General features: G+C 31.9%; 1 protein-coding gene across 1 annotated transcript; it reads left to right on the forward strand.

The window, feature by feature from the left end:
• The first annotated feature begins 47 nt into the window (after positions 1–47).
• Positions 48–14,734, forward strand: LOC130612801 (matrix metalloproteinase-14-like). The gene is made up of 5 exons (XM_057434153.1): positions 48–246; positions 12,142–12,520; positions 12,598–12,855; positions 12,992–13,203; positions 14,036–14,734. Exons 1-5 carry the CDS (start codon positions 127–129, stop codon positions 14,417–14,419), a joined length of 1,353 nt encoding a protein of 450 aa, XP_057290136.1. The 5' UTR covers positions 48–126; the 3' UTR covers positions 14,420–14,734.
• Positions 14,735–18,332: the final 3,598 nt, after the last annotated feature.

Genomic DNA, 18,332 nt, shown 5'->3' on the forward strand with positions numbered 1-18,332 from the left:
CTTGGCAGCTTAGAGGACCAACTTAACGCTAATAGAACATTTTTTAGATAAGAACTGGTAAATAAGTAATCGTAGGATAGACAAAAAAAAAAAGAAGAAGAGAAACGAAGAAGACAGAGCTACAGAATGATGAATTGTTTTATGTTTTACCTTCTGCCCTGCTTCTTGACGTTCCAACCAATTCTTGTTTGTTCAAAACCTGTCATCACAAATGTTAAACATCCAGATTATCCGGATTATGCAATTGTAAGTTTAGATGTTTTTTTATTTATTTAATGCTACTGTCTGCGTTGTCTGCTTATATTAATTTACTATTTAAATAAAACTCAAAACAGCGTAAAAAGCAATCATTTTCTTACCACGGCTCTTCATTTCCTCATTGCTTCAATTTTTACTCTCTTGTTTATGAGTAAGCGAGTTAAAAAAGAAAAAAAATAGCACTTCCAAATTATGATTAAACCAGAGAAAAATACACAACTTTGAGCATGTTTTAGTATCCCAAAGTAAGAATTACAGTATATCTTTGTATTAACCAAGAAAATACCACTTCACTAATTTCATTAATTTATTTCATTAATTTTGGAGAAAACGTGATTACCTCAAGATTGACAACTGAACTGCCGACAAAATACTCATAACTAAAGACTTTTGCAGTGTAGTATTCATGTTTATCCACGGGCAAACGACTAATACTATACATTGACGGAATTCAAATTGAACCAATAATTTTGCAAAAACAAGCTAGTTGTACTAATTATAAAACACGAATTTAACTTTATTTCTAAATATTCTGTAGTCATTAGTATGGTGTTTATCGGAAGTGTTTCGAACTTGTGGTTTACAGATATTATGCTACTTAGCTATAATATGACAGTTGCCATGGTATTTATCGGAAATTTTGAAACTGAGTGTTACAATTTTTATGTTACGTAGCTGTAACGTGACAGTTTCTATGTTCACACCAACACTGTGGTCCAGTTATCTGCCCACAAATAGACAATTTAATGACAAAAACTTCACGGGATGACATTCAGCTTGTAACTTCTTGAGAGCTTTTGTGTTTGCGGTAATTCTATGTTAATAAAGAAGAAAAAATATTACTGTCAATCATGGCATTTCTTTAAATGAGCCTTCAAATTTCGTCAAAATGTTAATTATGATCTCACAGCTTACTTCCGGTATTCACGGCACACTTTATTTCACTAGCAGTTTTACATTTTCATTTATGCTTTCAGAGCACAAACCTTGCGGAAGGAAAACCAACACATTTTAATAAAATCATATTTTTACATACATCAGATAAAAATAAAGCGAGCAATGCATTTCGCGAATGCCGAAATAATAATATTATTTTCGGGATTGAAAGATTAAAAAAATACACTTTTAAGGCCAGGATACACTTGTATAATATCATTAAATATTATAATACCCGTATACGTCTGTCCGTCTGTCTGTCTGTCACGCAAAATGGTAGCAATGCGGTATAAAGAGGACGAGCAAACCTGTGGATTTTTCCACGGTCTAACGACTAGTATTCTATAATACAGTTATAATTTTTCTACAATATACTTATAATCTCTTTAATAATAGCCGTATTCCGTCTGTCTGTGTGTCCGCGAAAGCCGTGTCCCGTAACGGAAACACGAAATTTTTAAAATACGCACGAATATCAAATGTGATAAATTTTTGTCCACTTTGTTGCAACGGGTTAATTTAAAAGACGAGCGAACGCGACGGGGGCGACCCCGTGGATTTCTCCACGGGTTAACGACTAGTTTGTTATAATATCGTTATAATTTCATTTAATTTCATAACATCGTTGCCACAACAACGCTAGCAGATAATAGATCTATTGTCACATAAACAAAAGGCATTCGAAACCAGATCACAAACAATATTATTAAATCAAACTCAAATTATAGCCATGCAGCAAATTATGAGGTTATGTCGCACATGCCAGGTGTTCAAATTATACATATTATAGCTATATTATAAGAAATTATAACCATATTTTGCACATATTTTAAGAAATTATATTGATATTATAAGGTATAATTCATTGATATTATACAAGCTTATCTCGTCCTTTATGAATATTCTTTAATTTTTTTTTTGAATAATTGAACTCATCAGGTCCAAAGTTAATGTTTTGTATCAAAAAATGCCTTGTGGTGAAATATTGTTGTTGTTTCGTGTTTATAAGTTGAAGCACTTACAAAAATATTAAAAAAATACAAAAATTTAGGGCATCAACTTTCGCGAAAGAAGAAATATAAAATACCTCACAAGAATAAACTTTTGCTAACAAAGCTTTTCCGAATTTGCCATAAAGTTCTGCAAAAAAAGTTTGTGCTCTTAAAGAAATTGGAACCATTCGAGACGTCAAAAAATACTGTTATTTCAAATTATGATCAGTTACAGTAACTTTAAGTTTTACAAAGTGAAATATTGTAAGCATCAAGAAATATTGTAAATTGATTTTTTTAAATTTATTTATTTATTATCTTTTTAAAGTTAATATTACAGTTGTTACGTAAAAAAACCGTCCAATTTGCACCAACCACAACATTGAAGCAAAAAAATAAAAGAATTTGTCATAAATACATCCGAAGCGAAGGTTTAAAAAATGGATTTTGCGACGTGTTTTTAAATTGTTCAGCACATTTGTGCGTGATTTAAGTATCTCCTTGATCATTTGCAACTTTTAATTGTGAAATTTTGGATTTACTTCGGAAATATTTATCACACATTCTTTTATGCCAGCATAAATTTATTGTCTGTTAGATTCATTGTGTGTAGAGCAACTTTAAAAGTTTCTAACGATTCTTTACTTTTTATATATTCTGACAGCACATTCAATAAGGTGGTTCCTTAATTAAAGGGAACATGTTCCAAAACTACTCGCCATTATCCTAAGTAGTAAATTATGAGCAGACGAAACTGCATTTCTTACAGAAAATTGTCCTACAGCTTGTCAAAATGTTTATAAATAGAATTAAATAAGCTCAATCCCTGCAATTTCAAAAGAAAGGCGTGTAATAAACGGATCACTGAAGGTCAAGTTTTAAGAAATTATACACACTTTAGAACCACATAGACGTCTAGAAAACCTGTTAATGAATAATTAATTTTTTATAATGAATTTGCTACTATTTTATTTTATTTTTTGACACTAAAATTAGCTACGGTCCGTAAAATATAATTCATATCAATCAATCGACAGTTTGTTTCGACAAGGGAACAGAGACACGATGAGCTATATTTGTTAAAAAATGCTATGTTACTAGCTTTAATAAGGCAATGAATAACTTTTTATAATTAATAAGATTTTAAAGTTATTGTTGTTGCTTAAACTGGCTTTATGTGCAATAAACTTATATATTAGGATATAGCTAGCTAGATAATTCAAAAGTTTAATTTATTAAAAAAGATTGAGTTAAAAGAAAGCAACTTTTCTGTCATTTTCATTTAAATTTAGATGCCCAATATTATATTTAACATAATTTAAGTTACTGTTTTTGTCCTTAGTGATCATAAACTTTTCCACCGCCATTTTTTGTCCTTAGTGATCATAAACTTTTCGACCGCTATTAGCTCGACTTTCGTGTAAGTCACTAAAGCCAAACACCAAAATCCTTAACCCCTTTAATGGTGGATTTACTGCAAAACATATAAAGCGCAGTGTAACTAAACACAGAGGATAATTTGAACATTAGTTTCGATCGATTAGTAAGTATAATCTCTAACACTGCTAAAAAAGACACCTTAGACTGTAATTTGCTTAATTGCATAACGTGGCAATGTATGAATTAAACAAGTGAATATGTTAATACATAAAGGCTTACAAAATTAGAAAACGTATTTTAATATTCAGTATATTTTAAACCGAGAAATATTTTCTAATATTTGCAACTATAAGCTGATTTAGTGAAAAGAACGTTGAAATCTTGCATAGATAGTGTTTTAGACAACCCAAACACTTAGCATATGTCTAAAATATTGAAAAGCAGAGGACCAAGCATAGATCTCTGTGGAACACCAAAAACTATTCGAAGCTATTCATTTAATAAAGAACATAATTTGGTCCTTAAAGATGTTCCATTGAAATAGTTTCTTAAAAAACGCAACGCAGTATTATCTACTTATTCAATAACTTTTAGAAAACCATCAGTGTGGTTACTAGATTTTTCTTTTTGACATTCATACCGCAGACCTAACATCCGAATTAAAGCATGCTACTTTAATGTCAGAAATTTTCGCGGGTTGCCCCTTCGCGAATTTTTTTGTATTTCACGGAAATTAATTTTCGCGAATTGGCCAAAAAAATATTTTTCGCGGGAATTAATTTTCGCGAGTTGATAGTTGAAAAAAATATTTTTTTAAGGAAGCTTTTAGAATTGACTAACAAGCGCAGATCTTATCAAATAATTGAATGTTAAAAGAAAGGATGTTGAGCCAAGCAATATATTAGACTAAATTTATTTTTACGTTTTACGACGTTATTTTGGTGATATTTTTAAAAAAGAGAAGAAAACTTATTGTTTTTTTTTACATTAGTCACAATTTTCCCATTTCTTTTAACAGTCGACCCTTGTTATCTCGGGGGGAACAACGAAAAGTTAGGGAGTAGTAGCATCAATAGTAATGTTTTGTTCCTAAAACCTGTAAAATACAACACATGCAAATATTAGGCACAAAAAGAACGCAAAATACAATTTTTAAGATTTCTTTAGATTTTTAAAAAGTTCCGCGAAATTTCGCGAATAATCGCAAAATGGATTTTTTTCGCGGGCATTTAATTTCGCGAATTTAGGATCAATTCGCGAAAATTTCTTCCCGCGAAAATTTCTGACATTAAAGTATGTCCTGCGTCTCCGGCATAAACTGGATATAATAGATAGAAAATAAATTTTCGAAATATTTTCTGAGCTGCTCACAAATTAGTGTCTCATAGATTTTTGAAAGGGATGGTAAAAAATACTAATAGGGCAAAAAGTTTTCTTGAAAAACCTGTACCTCTTTTTAAAGAAAAACTAAGAAAGTTTTTATAGTGTGTAAGTGCAGCGAAGTTAAATTAAAATAAAATATAGTGAAGTAAATTAAACTGCAGAAAAGTTAACAAAAAAAGAAATGTAATAAGTGACGCAACATAATTGATCAGTGACAAAAATTATTAATTGTTGCAAGTCATATGTAAATGTGGCCAATTCAACATAAATGTAAATGTCTATTTCACATCAATTCATGATTTTTCTCATCAATTACAATTGCATTATTTGCAATGTTACCAGTCGGGTTTTTCTACTCAGCGTTCGGCATGAAGATGGATCGATTGATACATTAACGGCTTTTCTAGTTGAGAGGTTGCTGTGTTTACACGGATTTTGTAACGGAATTGGAAGTTTTAAAGCGTTAGTACCTTTTACATAAGCATTAATAGTAGCAATATTAAAAGGAACTGCACAAGCAATTCCGAGTACAAATCCATAATGTATAATTATATTATGCAGTTTTATGCATTTTTGTTTATTAAATAAAAACTGTTCAAGGATAGCACATAAAAAGTTTCAAAAAATACTTTTATGAATAAACACCATAGGGAAATATATTTTATGAGGTATTTAAGGTCATAGTAAGTAAGTAAAAAAGTAAGTGAGTAACGGGAAGTTTTAGCGTCCTTGGGAATTCCCTTATGATGGCTAACTATTCTTCCCCTCCGATGCATATAGCATTGTTCTAACTTGCTTGCCTGCCACACAAACCAATTGGTGGTCAGTAGAAGGTTCCAAATGGGCTGACAACACTACATTTAAAGTGCGCCGGAATGGAGACTCGAAAAGTAATTAATCTATTGTATAGGTTGCTTAACAGAAAATTAGGAATTTTCAGTCTAAACGATTATACATTTTTTAGGAAAAAAGTTTTTTTTTAAACTTCGTCGGGAACAAATCAAGCTGTCGGAGTCAGAGAGGCTTCTGCTTTTGACGATGTTCGCTTTAGAGTTTTTTCACTGTTTTACTTAAAATTAACGAACATCAACAACTGAAAAATACTCCGCATTTCCCATTTTGGCAGACACAGGTCAATTTAGGAAACCCCTAAAAATTAGCCTATCGCAACTAACAACAATCCCACGTTTGACACTATCCACGTCGATGTCCGAAAAAAATCTGAAACTTGGGATGTGCTATTATAATGATTGTAGTTCTCTTACGATTTTCGGATTTTTTGAGAAAAGAAACTTACGAACAGTGACATTTTACTTATTTCGTAGTAACAGCCAATAATCTAATCAGTCATGGAGATAAATTCTTTCTTTGATGTCGTTTTTTAACATTACCTTTGTAATTCTGTTTTTTTTTCCATCTGATAATATCTATTATGTACGTCATATTTTGACACTTCAATTGGCTCGAGAAATGTTGGACGAATGTGGTTACCTTCATTTTTAAACATTGAAACGACGTAAACGAAATAGAATGTTTTAAACTCCAGAGTACTGAAAATTCGTTCCTCCTGATTGTTAATTTGTGACTTCCATTCCTTCCCCTCATGCGTTTTTCCAACCCACCATTTCTTATTCTATTGGGACGAGCAAAGTAAAACTCATTGGAAACATCTAGCCAATTCTGTAATCAAATTGAAATAGCATATTACAATGGAAAAAGTCTAAGGAGGAAAACAATAAAAATGTTAGCCTGCAGTGATATGTTTGTAACTGAATAAAGCCAGTATGAAGTTTCTATAGAATCCACAATTATTAAATTTCAAAACATTTTTTAACCAGTATTATAATCGTCAGGGTATATATTGACTTATATCGAGTAAAAATCTTTAACTTTTAATTGTGTTTTTTTTTTCTAAAATCAATTGATGGTGTCCATGCTCATATTCACCTTCTTCAAGTATCCAAATATTCAAGATAATAATCTTATTTATAATGCTAGCCCTTTTTTATACTTTTTTGAAAAATGATTATATTTTTTTCGCAACTCTTCTAAACTGATGAAAAAAATAACATCATCATCTTTCGCATCACATTGGACATCTAAATATAACTGAATTTATATTTAATATCCATATTTTATTCGATATCAGCACTTTCCTTCCTATCAAATTAAGCTTTCTGCTACTTCGAACACGTGCTAGCTATATTCTTGTAAATTTTACATAAAAAAATACAGGATTATTTTACATAAAGCCAGTCGGAGCAACAAGTTCGAAATCTATTGGCAGGTATTATTATTATTACTAGTCGGTGACCCGTGGAAAAATCCATGGATTCGCCCGTCCTTTTTATACCGCATTGCGTGCGTCTCTCTACTTGCGCAGCTACCATTTTGCGTGACAAACAGACGGACAGACGTATACGGGTATTATAATATAGATTCTTAAAGTTACTAATTCAGAATTTTTTTACCAAATACAGTTCCTCGTGTTGCTTTTGCTTCCTTAAAAAATGAAAATCATTTTTGATGCCAGATTCTTGCCATTTACTTTTTATTTCCACATAATCTCTTTAAATTGTCGTTAACTTTAGACCTTCTTTTACTTCTCTTAATGTACTTGTGTGTTAAAGACTAAGTCTAACCTAGGGCATAATGGTTTAACAGATCACTGACCCTCAAATTTATAAGGACATTGTTGCAAATCTACTGCATCATAAACGTTGTATCTGCAAAAATTCTCGTTTATGTTCTTTTGAATTTTAGATAAATGGGGTTTGACAGCATGCTTTGACGTTATTTTCTCTTTAGTTATCGTCTCATCCACACCTATAAATTTGAAATTTCTTGCATGATAATCCGATGATATTAGTCTTTATGGATTAACCCTATTCGGTCCGGGGGGGGGGGCGGATTCCGCCCCCCCTGACGTTTTTTTTGTAATAACTCCTGATTGCTTTGTTATTTGGCTATGATACTTACTGAGTTTCAACATTTATCTATTAGACACCTGCATGCTAATTTTTTAGGTCCCATACCTTTCAGAGGCTTTGATATTGGCCATTACTCGAAACTACCCCTAAAAATCTCTATGAAATCCTTATAATGGGGAAAATATAATAACTCCTGTTAGGATTATCCTTAGAACTTGAAACTTGCAACACAACTTTATTTCATCAAGAAGAATCATTTTGAATAATTTGAACACGTGACTAATCCGATTTCCCGATTTTGTCGGATTTCACCCGAAAATCGGAAAAAAACGGATTTTCGGGAAATTTTTGGCAATTTTTTATCCGATCCATGTTAAAACCGGAAGATATGTTAAATAACTTTTATTTAACTTTCAGAAACTTCAAACAGAATGTAAAAATTCGCTCTAGAACGAAAGTAATTATAATTTAAGCAGATAGTGGCATTTTTGACAATTTTCAAGCTTCTGATGACGTCACAGAAAATGTGCTGACGCAAGCAAAAATTTATTGCCGCCATTTTGTTCATTTTATGACGTACTATAAGTGTGCCAAGTTTGATTCAACTTGAACAATCCTATGAAAAGTTATTAAGGGGGGGGCGGAATCCGCCCCCCCCCGGTCATAGTATGTTCGAAAAACCCCGGACCGAATAGGGTTAAGCCATTTCTTTGTTTATGATATATGTAACATCTCTTTTTTTTACCAAAAGATTGAATCCAGCACCGGTTCTAATGCTTTTTTCTTAGAATACCATTGCCTTGAAATTGTGTTTCAACAGAAGAAGAATTAATATAAAAAATTGTTAGAATCTACTTTCTGGTTCTGCTGTCAAATTTTCCCATCGAATTTTGTTGTCATAAACAAGGCTCTTGGGTATCTTGGGTATCTGTGTCTTGTAGATTTGTCATTATGCATGACGTTGGAATTTTGCAACAATAACCTGCCCTCCCAATTTTCTTCGAATATTCTTTTTCCTTATGTTGTTTCATAATTTTATTGGTTTTTGCCAAGTTCTTTGCTATTTAATAGACACCGGTAAATGTTTCCTAATTTTGACTTTTTTCCATAACTTCCTTATCATACACGTACTATTTGTCCATGGAAACTATAATCTCTTTTAATTATTTTTTTCACTGTGTTGTGTTGTTCTGCTAATAATTTTCTTGCCTTGTATACACCAGATTTTGAATTTGTTGTTAGTGAGTGTCCTTTAAAACTATGGCAGGTCAGTTGGATGCAACTGAAGCACTTGTTACACTTTTAAATACAAAATCTATGTCAAAACTTCAGCAAATTTATTCTCATTGACTTAAACTCACAATCCACCATCAAAGGATAGACTTAACCATTCAATATGTAAACATTCACTTGCTTGACGTCTTAAATCTGTTAAGATACATCTTTCTGCTGTCATCAACAAGTAAAGCATTCAACACACTTTTCCTATGCTGGAACTGTACCCGCACAACTGGTTTCCTTTAACTGATCCCCCTTTAATATTCTAATTATTCTTGGACCTTTTCAAATCTACTATTCCCACAGTAGGTTATGTCAGTATAATATTTTAGTAATACCTGCGAAAAAATTTCAAAACTTTTATCTCAAAGTTAGGAAGAGAGCAAAATTTTATTGACACAAAGAAAAAAATGTCGGCATATTCATAACAAGAGACCAAACAAAGGTATACTTGTGTGGATCTTTTTCTGAAACAGGTTTTTCTTTGAAGAGTATTTAATATTTTTACGTCGTTCATGCTAAATTGTTAGACTATAGTTGACTAAAAGTATTTGTATTTTATTTTTGGAAGAAACTTTTGCGATTAAGCAACTTAGGCGTGTTTTGCGGAAGAGTCTTTTTAACGGAAAACGAGGTTAAAATACTACGAAAGTTTCTCTCAAAGTACACCAGAAATTAGTACCATTGTGGTATCTCGAGTGCTGTTTCCAATCTTTGAATATTAAAAATTCCTTAATTTCTTTGAGAACTCATGCAATTCCTGCTACAATTCTCTTTTCTTAACTTGATATTTGAAACCAAAGAAACAATGATGTCATTCCAATACATGCAATGTTCCCAATTTGACTTTAAGTTGCAGTAAAAGAAAGAGTTATTCAATAACTTACGCCAGTACCATCTGGCAAATATGCCTGCATCTTATGTCAGTACCATCTGACAAATGTGGCTGCAACTTATAAATGATGAACTGTTTATAACCCTCGCACTTGAGAAACTTATTTTACTTAGAAAAAAACTCAATAAAATTCTGCACATCTTTATTATTTTCTCCCATAAACTAAAAGGTTAATTTATTGTCGCTTCCTTCATTTATGGATGTAGTTTCCAATGTTTGGAAAAGTGCATTAGAATTTTTCTCTGGTCACAATACTTGTAATTGCTCAACTTTGGAAGTTGAGGAGAGGAACACTATTAAAACAACAGATAAAAATATGTGTGATCATCTTAAAATTTGCATATTGGGACAAAAATAAAGTATTGTCAGTTGTCTCTGTTCCCTCGTCAAAACAAACTTTCGATTTACTCATAATTAATATATTTTACAGACCGTAGCTTATTTTACCGCCAAAAAGAATACTAAAGGAAAACTTTTTTGTTTTTAGAAAATAACAATAAAAAGTAGCAAATTCATGATAAAAAATAAATTATTCATAAACAGGTTGTCTAGAAGTCTATGTGATTCTAAAGTGTGTTTAATTTCTTACACCTTGACCTTTTGAGCGGTCCGTTTATAACACGCCTTTCTTCGGAAATTGCGGGATTGAGCTTATTGAATCGTTTCATAGCCTCTTTAAAGTAACAGGAAACCTTTTCCCCAGGGCTTTTTAGGTTCTTATATTTAGATATTTCTGTTTAATATAAAAAACTTAAGAACTTAATTGGATACCGATTCAATAAACACATAGTACAGATTCTTCAATCCCCCAAAATTGCCATTTTCTAAAGCTACATTAACATTTTTCAGATGCATGTAGCAAAATTTTGTTACAAGATTGTCGCCGCAAAATTTATCAGTGGTGCACTGTTTCTACTTTTTTGTTTAGAAAAAAGTAGAAACAGAAAAAGCAAAAAAAAATAATTTAGCCTCTATCTCTGCAGTTTTTGAAAACGATTGCGAAAACATCCCTGTTGAACTCGTCATTTAAGCCATGGTTTTACGCAGGGTTTCGTAATCTTCGTTTTCTTCGCCTAAAAGCTTTCACGCCGTGTCTGCGGGTAAGGTTTTTTTTGCTGCATGTATGCTTTTACAATAAGATACCTTCAACCTCATCCATTTCTTTCAATCCTTTTAAATCTTTTACTTTGTAATCATATATTCCATTTTTGGAAGGAACAAGAATAAGTACATTTAATGTTGAAAATTAAAAAAAAGAAGCACTTCCAGTCCCAACTTAAAGTACGATGTCATTATAAAACAACAGATGGATATTTAAACTTTTGAGAAAATAAAGCAAACCAAATTTAAACTTTTACAAGGGGTACTTAATTTTAGTTTGCTAATTTTGATGAGTGCTGTTCCTATTATTCAGCAGAAAAAAACATTTCTTTCTTTTTCAAATTCAAATTTCAAAAATCTGGAGAACGTTTGTTTTTGCGAAATTTGAAAGTTAATATCATTAAAGTTATTTCATCAAAATATTTAATTTTAATTTAATCACAAGAAAACGAAAATATCATATTTATATCAGGGATTTTTTTCACTTAAAATCCTTAATAACAGCAGCACAATATTTGTTGACACTTTCCTCTCGACTATTTTTACTCTCGGTGGTTTTTGTAAGTAGACACGACACACTTCTGCTGAGGAGAAATCTACATAAATATTGTCAATAACTGTGCAGACAGCACAGAAGACTTTTTCCTGTTGTAAACAAAACGTTCTAAATAAACATTGACACAGTCTTGTTAGTGATATCGCTGTTTCTATTTTGCAATATAGATTTTATAGCAAACAAACTTTTACACGCGGTTATTCACGACCAAATAGTTGGGAATTAGAACACAACGATTAATTATTAAAAGAAAGAAAAACAGTTACAGTAATTTTTTTTTCGCTAAATTTTAAAATATTCAAAAGCCTAGTTTAAAATATAAAGAATAAGAAATTGCAGCCAAAGTTTCCTTTTTGCAAAAAACTAACACATATCTTTAGGATATGCAGTATAAATTTACATCATTAGTTCACATTCCCCTCCTTTTTTTAGAAGTATCTCCAAAGCTATGGCTACTTACCATTGAAGAGAAAATCTCAAAAAGTCGAAATTTTTAAGGCTGTTTTGAAATTCCAGACATTTATGGGTATACATACCACTGGATTAACAAATAATGAAACCAGCTTATTGATGACGAAGCCAAGGTGTCCTGCACCAGATGTTGGTGTCAAAATAAAGAGAAAAAATTTGTTTAATGCTATCAGAAAATATGACATTACATATTCAATTTCAAAATGGGGAAGAAGCCTACCTCACTTTATCCAAAATAAAACTATATTTAAGGCTCTACGATCTTGGGCATCGCCAAAAATTTTGATAAACGTCGAATGGGTGGAGAAAAACGCCAAAGTTGATATAGTATTTACAGAAGGTAAGAAAATGCTACCATGCTTTGATAGTTACTAATTACTTATTTTTATAAAAAATTACTTTTTCTTTCTTTTAAAGACTTTGACAAAGAGAAAGGAGTTAAAACTACAAAAAAATTGTTCTTAACAAAGATTACGACTGGGAAAAATTACACTCATAAAGTTTACCTAAATAACGATATTAATGTTACTGAGCAACAATTGTACAATGGAGCTCATCATGCATTTGGGCACGTTCTGGGATTTTCTCATGGCAACATAACAAGCAACATGTTTCCCATATTCGACTTGACACAAACTGAAAAGGAAAGATACCGCCATAATCAAAGTAAAACAGGTTAGGGCGCACTCCTCCTTTCTTACTATTGTGTTTGTTATTATAGTGAACACATGGGAAGTAACACATAGATTGGTATCTGCCTCAAAAAAACACGTAAGGACTGTATTATATCATGTCCCTTTATGTTTTTCAGCAAAATGTTCGTTATCGATTACGTCTGTATTCAGCAGCATGGCTGATGGATTGACGTATTTCTTCAAAGATTCTTTGTATTGGAGATTATCTGGAAAGTACGAAATAGATAAAGGATATCCAAAAAATATCACGCAAAAATGGAAAGGAATTCCTAATTCATTCGACGAAAGCTTCCTCTGGGGAGCTAATTGGCAGACGTACTTCTTCAAGGTAAGGACTATATAGTTTTTGAAAAAGCGGTTAGTTATGGATAAATAAACAAATAAAAGATAATTAACTACCGTATTTCTGGCGTATAGGCCCTGACCTAATCTGGTTTTTTTTGGTGTATTCGTGAAGGGGAAAGGAGATTGGTGGGGGTCATGATCACATAACCGTTTCCATAGGGTACATAAATAAATAAAATAAACAAACAAAAATTAATAATGTGAGTTCGACTGTGAGACTCTTTAAATTTATCATCATAGTTATGGTCGTCAACTTCACACTCACTGTTTAGCATCTTTAATTCTTTTTATATTCATGTATAAGATACGTTTGCGGAAGTTTTGTTTAAAAGTAATTTGATAATCTCATGTAGCTAAGAAGTTTATAGACAAAAAATTCAACATAATGTAAGAAAAATAATAAAAGACATAAAAATAATAAAAAACATCTTATCATTCTCTATTGGCTTTTCCTTCCATCTAAGAATCGCCAATTATGTTTATCTACAAGGGGTTATCTGTGTGGACTAAAACACAATCAAAATCATGTGTATGAAAAGGTGACTTTGTACAAGGGGACAGAGGGTGGGCTTAGCCACGTAGAGAGGGGTTAGGGGCATATTAACGGAGAAAAACGGTAAATGAATGAATAAATGAATGGATAAATGAACGAATGAATAAATGAATGGATAAATGAACAAATGAATAAATGAATGGATAAATGAACGAATAAGTTAATAAATGAATTGATGAATAAATAGTTGAATGAATGAAAGTAACATCTATCATTTATTCTGATCTTTTAAAAACCCGAAATCATTTCCAATTATTTATAGGGAAGTAACTATTACATGTACGATGGTTCAAAAGATGAGATTTATAAAGGATACCCGAAGAAGATTAGTCAAGGCTGGCGTGGTGTTCCAAACAATATTGATGCGGCTTTTACAGATCGTCAAGATATAAGTTATTTTTTCAAAGGCGATCAAGTTTACAAGTATGATAACAGTAGAGATCGAGTTGCTTATGGATACCCGCTGAAAATAAGCAGTATTTTTCATGGCTTGCCTGCTAATATCGACTCTGCTTTTAGATATTACTACGACGGCGACGTATATTTTTTCAAAGACACCAAATATTATAAATGGAATGAAAAGTATAATCAAGTTGATGGCCCTTTTTATATCAAAGATGGTTGGTCGAAACTTTGCATCGATTAGTTGCTTTCTCAAATACATCGCCTAGGCGATAAAACAGATTGTTCTGCTAGGACTCTAAAGATTAACGACTGGCAGATTGTATTTCTCGAAACAATGTTAAATTGAAAAGGCACTTCAAAACAATGTCAACGTAAGAGAAAACTAGCTAGTGTAAAATAAATTATGACGCGCCTAAAATATAGTTTAGTTCTTGGTTTTTAAATGTGCACTTTGTTTTTTAAAATATGTATTTGGTACCGCATTTGTACTCCCTTGTTTTTTGATATGTATTTAGTACTGCATTTGTACTCCCTTGTTCGACTTCTAGTGATATTTTTTCCGGAGTCCTAAAAACACTTGAGCATATCAACAAATACTTTCAACATTTTGATGCCTTCTTGCAATTTATTTGTTTACCACTTTGTATTGTAAACATTTTTTAAGAAAACATTCATTTTGTTCCGACAAGTGCCATTCTTTTATATAGCGTTGTATTTACGCAAAACACATAGCTCTTACTATGTTTTAAAAATAACAAGTGCTATGGTCTGGAAAGAATTAGAATGTTTGAAAGATTGAACGGTAATTTCTTGAAAAGCTCTCGGATTTACTACTAAAGACATAATTTCAGCCAAAAAATAAATTTGTGTCAATTCATAGTCAAACTAGCATCAGAAAAGTAATTTAAGAATTGAACTTAAATAAATACATAATAGATACATAAAGAATAAAAGGACTCAAAAAAAATCATAGTTCTTAAATCCACCCTCGGTGAAATTACTGTATTTACTCCTTCCAATTTAGACAAAACAAAAATAAATATTTTCCCCATGCCTTTAATCTAAAAATAATGTTACACCCCTCCGTATTACACCCCCATGGTGTATGGCAAACACAGTTCAAAATTGTATAATAGGGTTGTTTTCAGATGCACACAGTATTTATAAGCTGGTTTCTTCTTTCTCTAAAGAATGTCTGTTGCAAACTTTTTATGCAAGTGTCAACACTTGTTATCAGTTTTCTTTCTTGGTTTTTTTGGGAGAAGTCAAAAGTTCTGTTGTTACTAGTTTTTACTTATGTAAAAAAACTATAGGATGTGATATAAAAACAACCTTCGTCTAGAAAAATTCTTTAAGACGAACGTCCTATTCATAGATGATGTCATAAGGCAAACTTGTCCACCACTTAAACGAAACAATAGACAGGATTTTTAGAAAAATCGGGATGTCAACGCTGTACGTTAGGAATTCAAAAAGAGAGATGCTAACAAAATTTTTTTACTTGCTTAAAATAATAAACAGGAAAATTATTTCACTGTCGGCGAGTATTTGTGGAATAAAAATATCATTTCATGCTGTATGAAAAAAATTCATCTCTTTATGTCATGTCATAGAAGAACGTCTTATAAGTTCCTGTACATAGCTTTGAATCGCGGACCACTATGGAAAAAATGCAAGCAGTTTCTTTTAGTTAATACCTTGCACAGTTAACCACTTTTAGTTCATATTCTTATCCTACCTAACACCAATAATCGATATATTGATTCGGCAGAAATAACAAAAGTGTGTCCTCGGTCTGGGTTTTATTAATAATCGGAAAAACGTTATGCGTGTAGAGTTTAAGATCGGATCCGTGTTTATATTTTTATAAGACGGATGGGGAACTGACGAGAGAAAGTGAAAAAGGTGCGGCAGTTATTTATTTATTTTTTATATTTGATTATAAAGAGGTGAAAAAGATGGACAAAAGTGGACTTACTGCAATATTTTATGGAAGTGGGTGATGAGATTTCAGGTACTAGTCAGAAAATGATAGCAACCTTGTCTGATTTTTACGTCGCGCCAAAACAAGTTTTGTCTTAAACAACACTTTTACAAAACCTCGGATATTTCTCTAGTTTTGTATGAGAAATACTGGATCTAAACGAAATAAAAGTTTTCGTTGCAAAAAAAATTATAGAAATAAATGGTACATGGTACACAGAGTAAAATTGTTGTCACGTTCGTACAAGAATTGACCACTTTATAGAAGGTTGCGAGCAATTGTCTTAATTATTCTGCGCCATAGTCAGCCCATAGACGCTAGTAAGTAAATTTTTAAAAGAATTCTAAATTTAAAAAACCTGTACAAAATGCAAAATCAAAAAAGAGAAATATAATAGCAAATAAGTATATAAAAAAGAATAATCGCTAACACTGTAGCTCCCTGAAAGGGGAGGACTAGGATAAAATTTGAGAATAAAAAGTATTTTTGTAAATATCTCCAAGGTTGTATGCTCTGTCACATTACATTATAAAATTTTTGAGTAAAGAACTAACTGACATTCTTTTCTTATCATCAGGCCAATCGTCATACTTTACAAAAATGTGGATTTTGGATCAGTAACTTCTGGTTGCTTTACAGCTAGCAGAGTTTTGATCCACTAAGGTTAACTAATGAAAATAAATTTTGCCACCGGCAGCTGGCTATGTTTGAGCTAAAGACTGTAGTCATACGTATTTTGGAATTTTTTTAAAAAATTTACAATAATATCATAATGAAATTAATAACTGTGTATTTTTAAAAGAAAATATGTTCATTCTCGATGCTGGCAGTTATAAGTCTATAGGTTGGCTCCCCCTCCGTCCTACCACTCTCTTCCCCCACGCTCTCCAGAATAAATAGGGATAAAGCTTAAGCAATATATCACAATTTGTCAAATTTTTTTGAAGTTAAAATTAACCACGTGACCAAACATAAATTATGGCTGTCACCTTTTTTAGTTGGTGGCAAGATCATATCTGCAAAGTTACTTTGGAAATCAGAAAGTAAGTTACAGTGGTAGGATATTCTTCACGCCCCCTTACAATTTCCCTGGATCAGTTTAGACGATCTAAATAAACTCTCAGTTCGAAAAAAGAAAACAAGGCTTTAAAACACATACGCAACTACGCTGAAATCCAGGAAAATTCTTCTTTCGCATGAAAAGTTAGCTTTCAAATGGGAAATTATGAAACACACTTTTATCTAAAATATACTTTCAGAAAATGAATTGTTTTTACGGCTTTTCTTTCACAAGAAAGAGCGATGTTTGTTGTCAATAATCAAAGTATGAAAGACGTTGTTATATTTGTATGCTACTACAGTAACAGAGGAAATAATATGACACAATCATTATATTGAATAAACAAAATTAAAGTGAAAAGCCAATAAGCTTTGAGTCAAAGAAACCACATTTATTGTCCAAATTATGGACAAAATTACGCCATGTGTGTGAAAAGTCTTGTTAGCCATGTAAAAAATAATTAACGAAATGGGTAAAGTAATTTGGTAAAAATAGAACGTCTCCGCAAAGTAAAAACTGTGCAACGATGTAAAAACAGCTTCTTATATAGCATTGACAAACTTAGCCTGAATGAACTATCTCTTCTTTACTCATATTTGTTTTGATTTTAATTACTAACAAAAAGAATTTCATTGTCATTATTAAGAACGAGAATGAGAAGGAATTATGCACTAACGCACATATTACACCAAATTTTTATCTGTTTTACGCTCAAAATGGATGCTATTATAACCAGTAAGCTGGTAGTCATGATTGCAATTAAATTATTCGTTAAGGCTAATATGCACACACGGAAACATTCCGCGGATAGGACGGGATCAAACCAAAGCTTTGCGCATCCGCATTGTTAGCTCATTGCGCAATCAAAACAAAAAATTCTCCGGTCCGAGAAGCCAGAAAAGAGTTGAAATGTTTTCAACTTTTTTTCAAGTTCTCGGAGCGACTAGCATTTTTGACCAATATCAAGCTACAAAAAAAATCACGTGATATCAACAAATCACCGACCTGCTTAAATTAAAAATGGTGCAACAGCAACCAGTAAAGCAGCATGCTACCATGGAAGAGAGTAAAATTCAGCACAAATGCTAAATTATATTTGGTAATTACAAC

This window comes from Hydractinia symbiolongicarpus, chromosome 10 (genome assembly GCF_029227915.1).
Source record: "Hydractinia symbiolongicarpus strain clone_291-10 chromosome 10, HSymV2.1, whole genome shotgun sequence".
Classification (NCBI taxonomy): Eukaryota; Metazoa; Cnidaria; class Hydrozoa; order Anthoathecata; family Hydractiniidae; genus Hydractinia; species Hydractinia symbiolongicarpus.

What these genes read in the sequence shown, in the direction of transcription:
- LOC130612801 (XM_057434153.1), top strand. Translation starts at nt 127, where the DNA reads ATGATGAATTGTTTTATGTTTTACCTTCTGCCCTGCTTCTTGACGTTC. An exon ending in ATTATCCGGATTATGCAATT is followed by an intron (nt 247 to 12,141) that starts GTAAGTTTAGAT and finishes TCCTTTTTTTAG; the next exon opens with AAGTATCTCCAAAGCTATGG. An exon ending in GGCAGACGTACTTCTTCAAG is followed by an intron (nt 13,204 to 14,035) that starts GTAAGGACTATA and finishes AATTATTTATAG; the next exon opens with GGAAGTAACTATTACATGTA.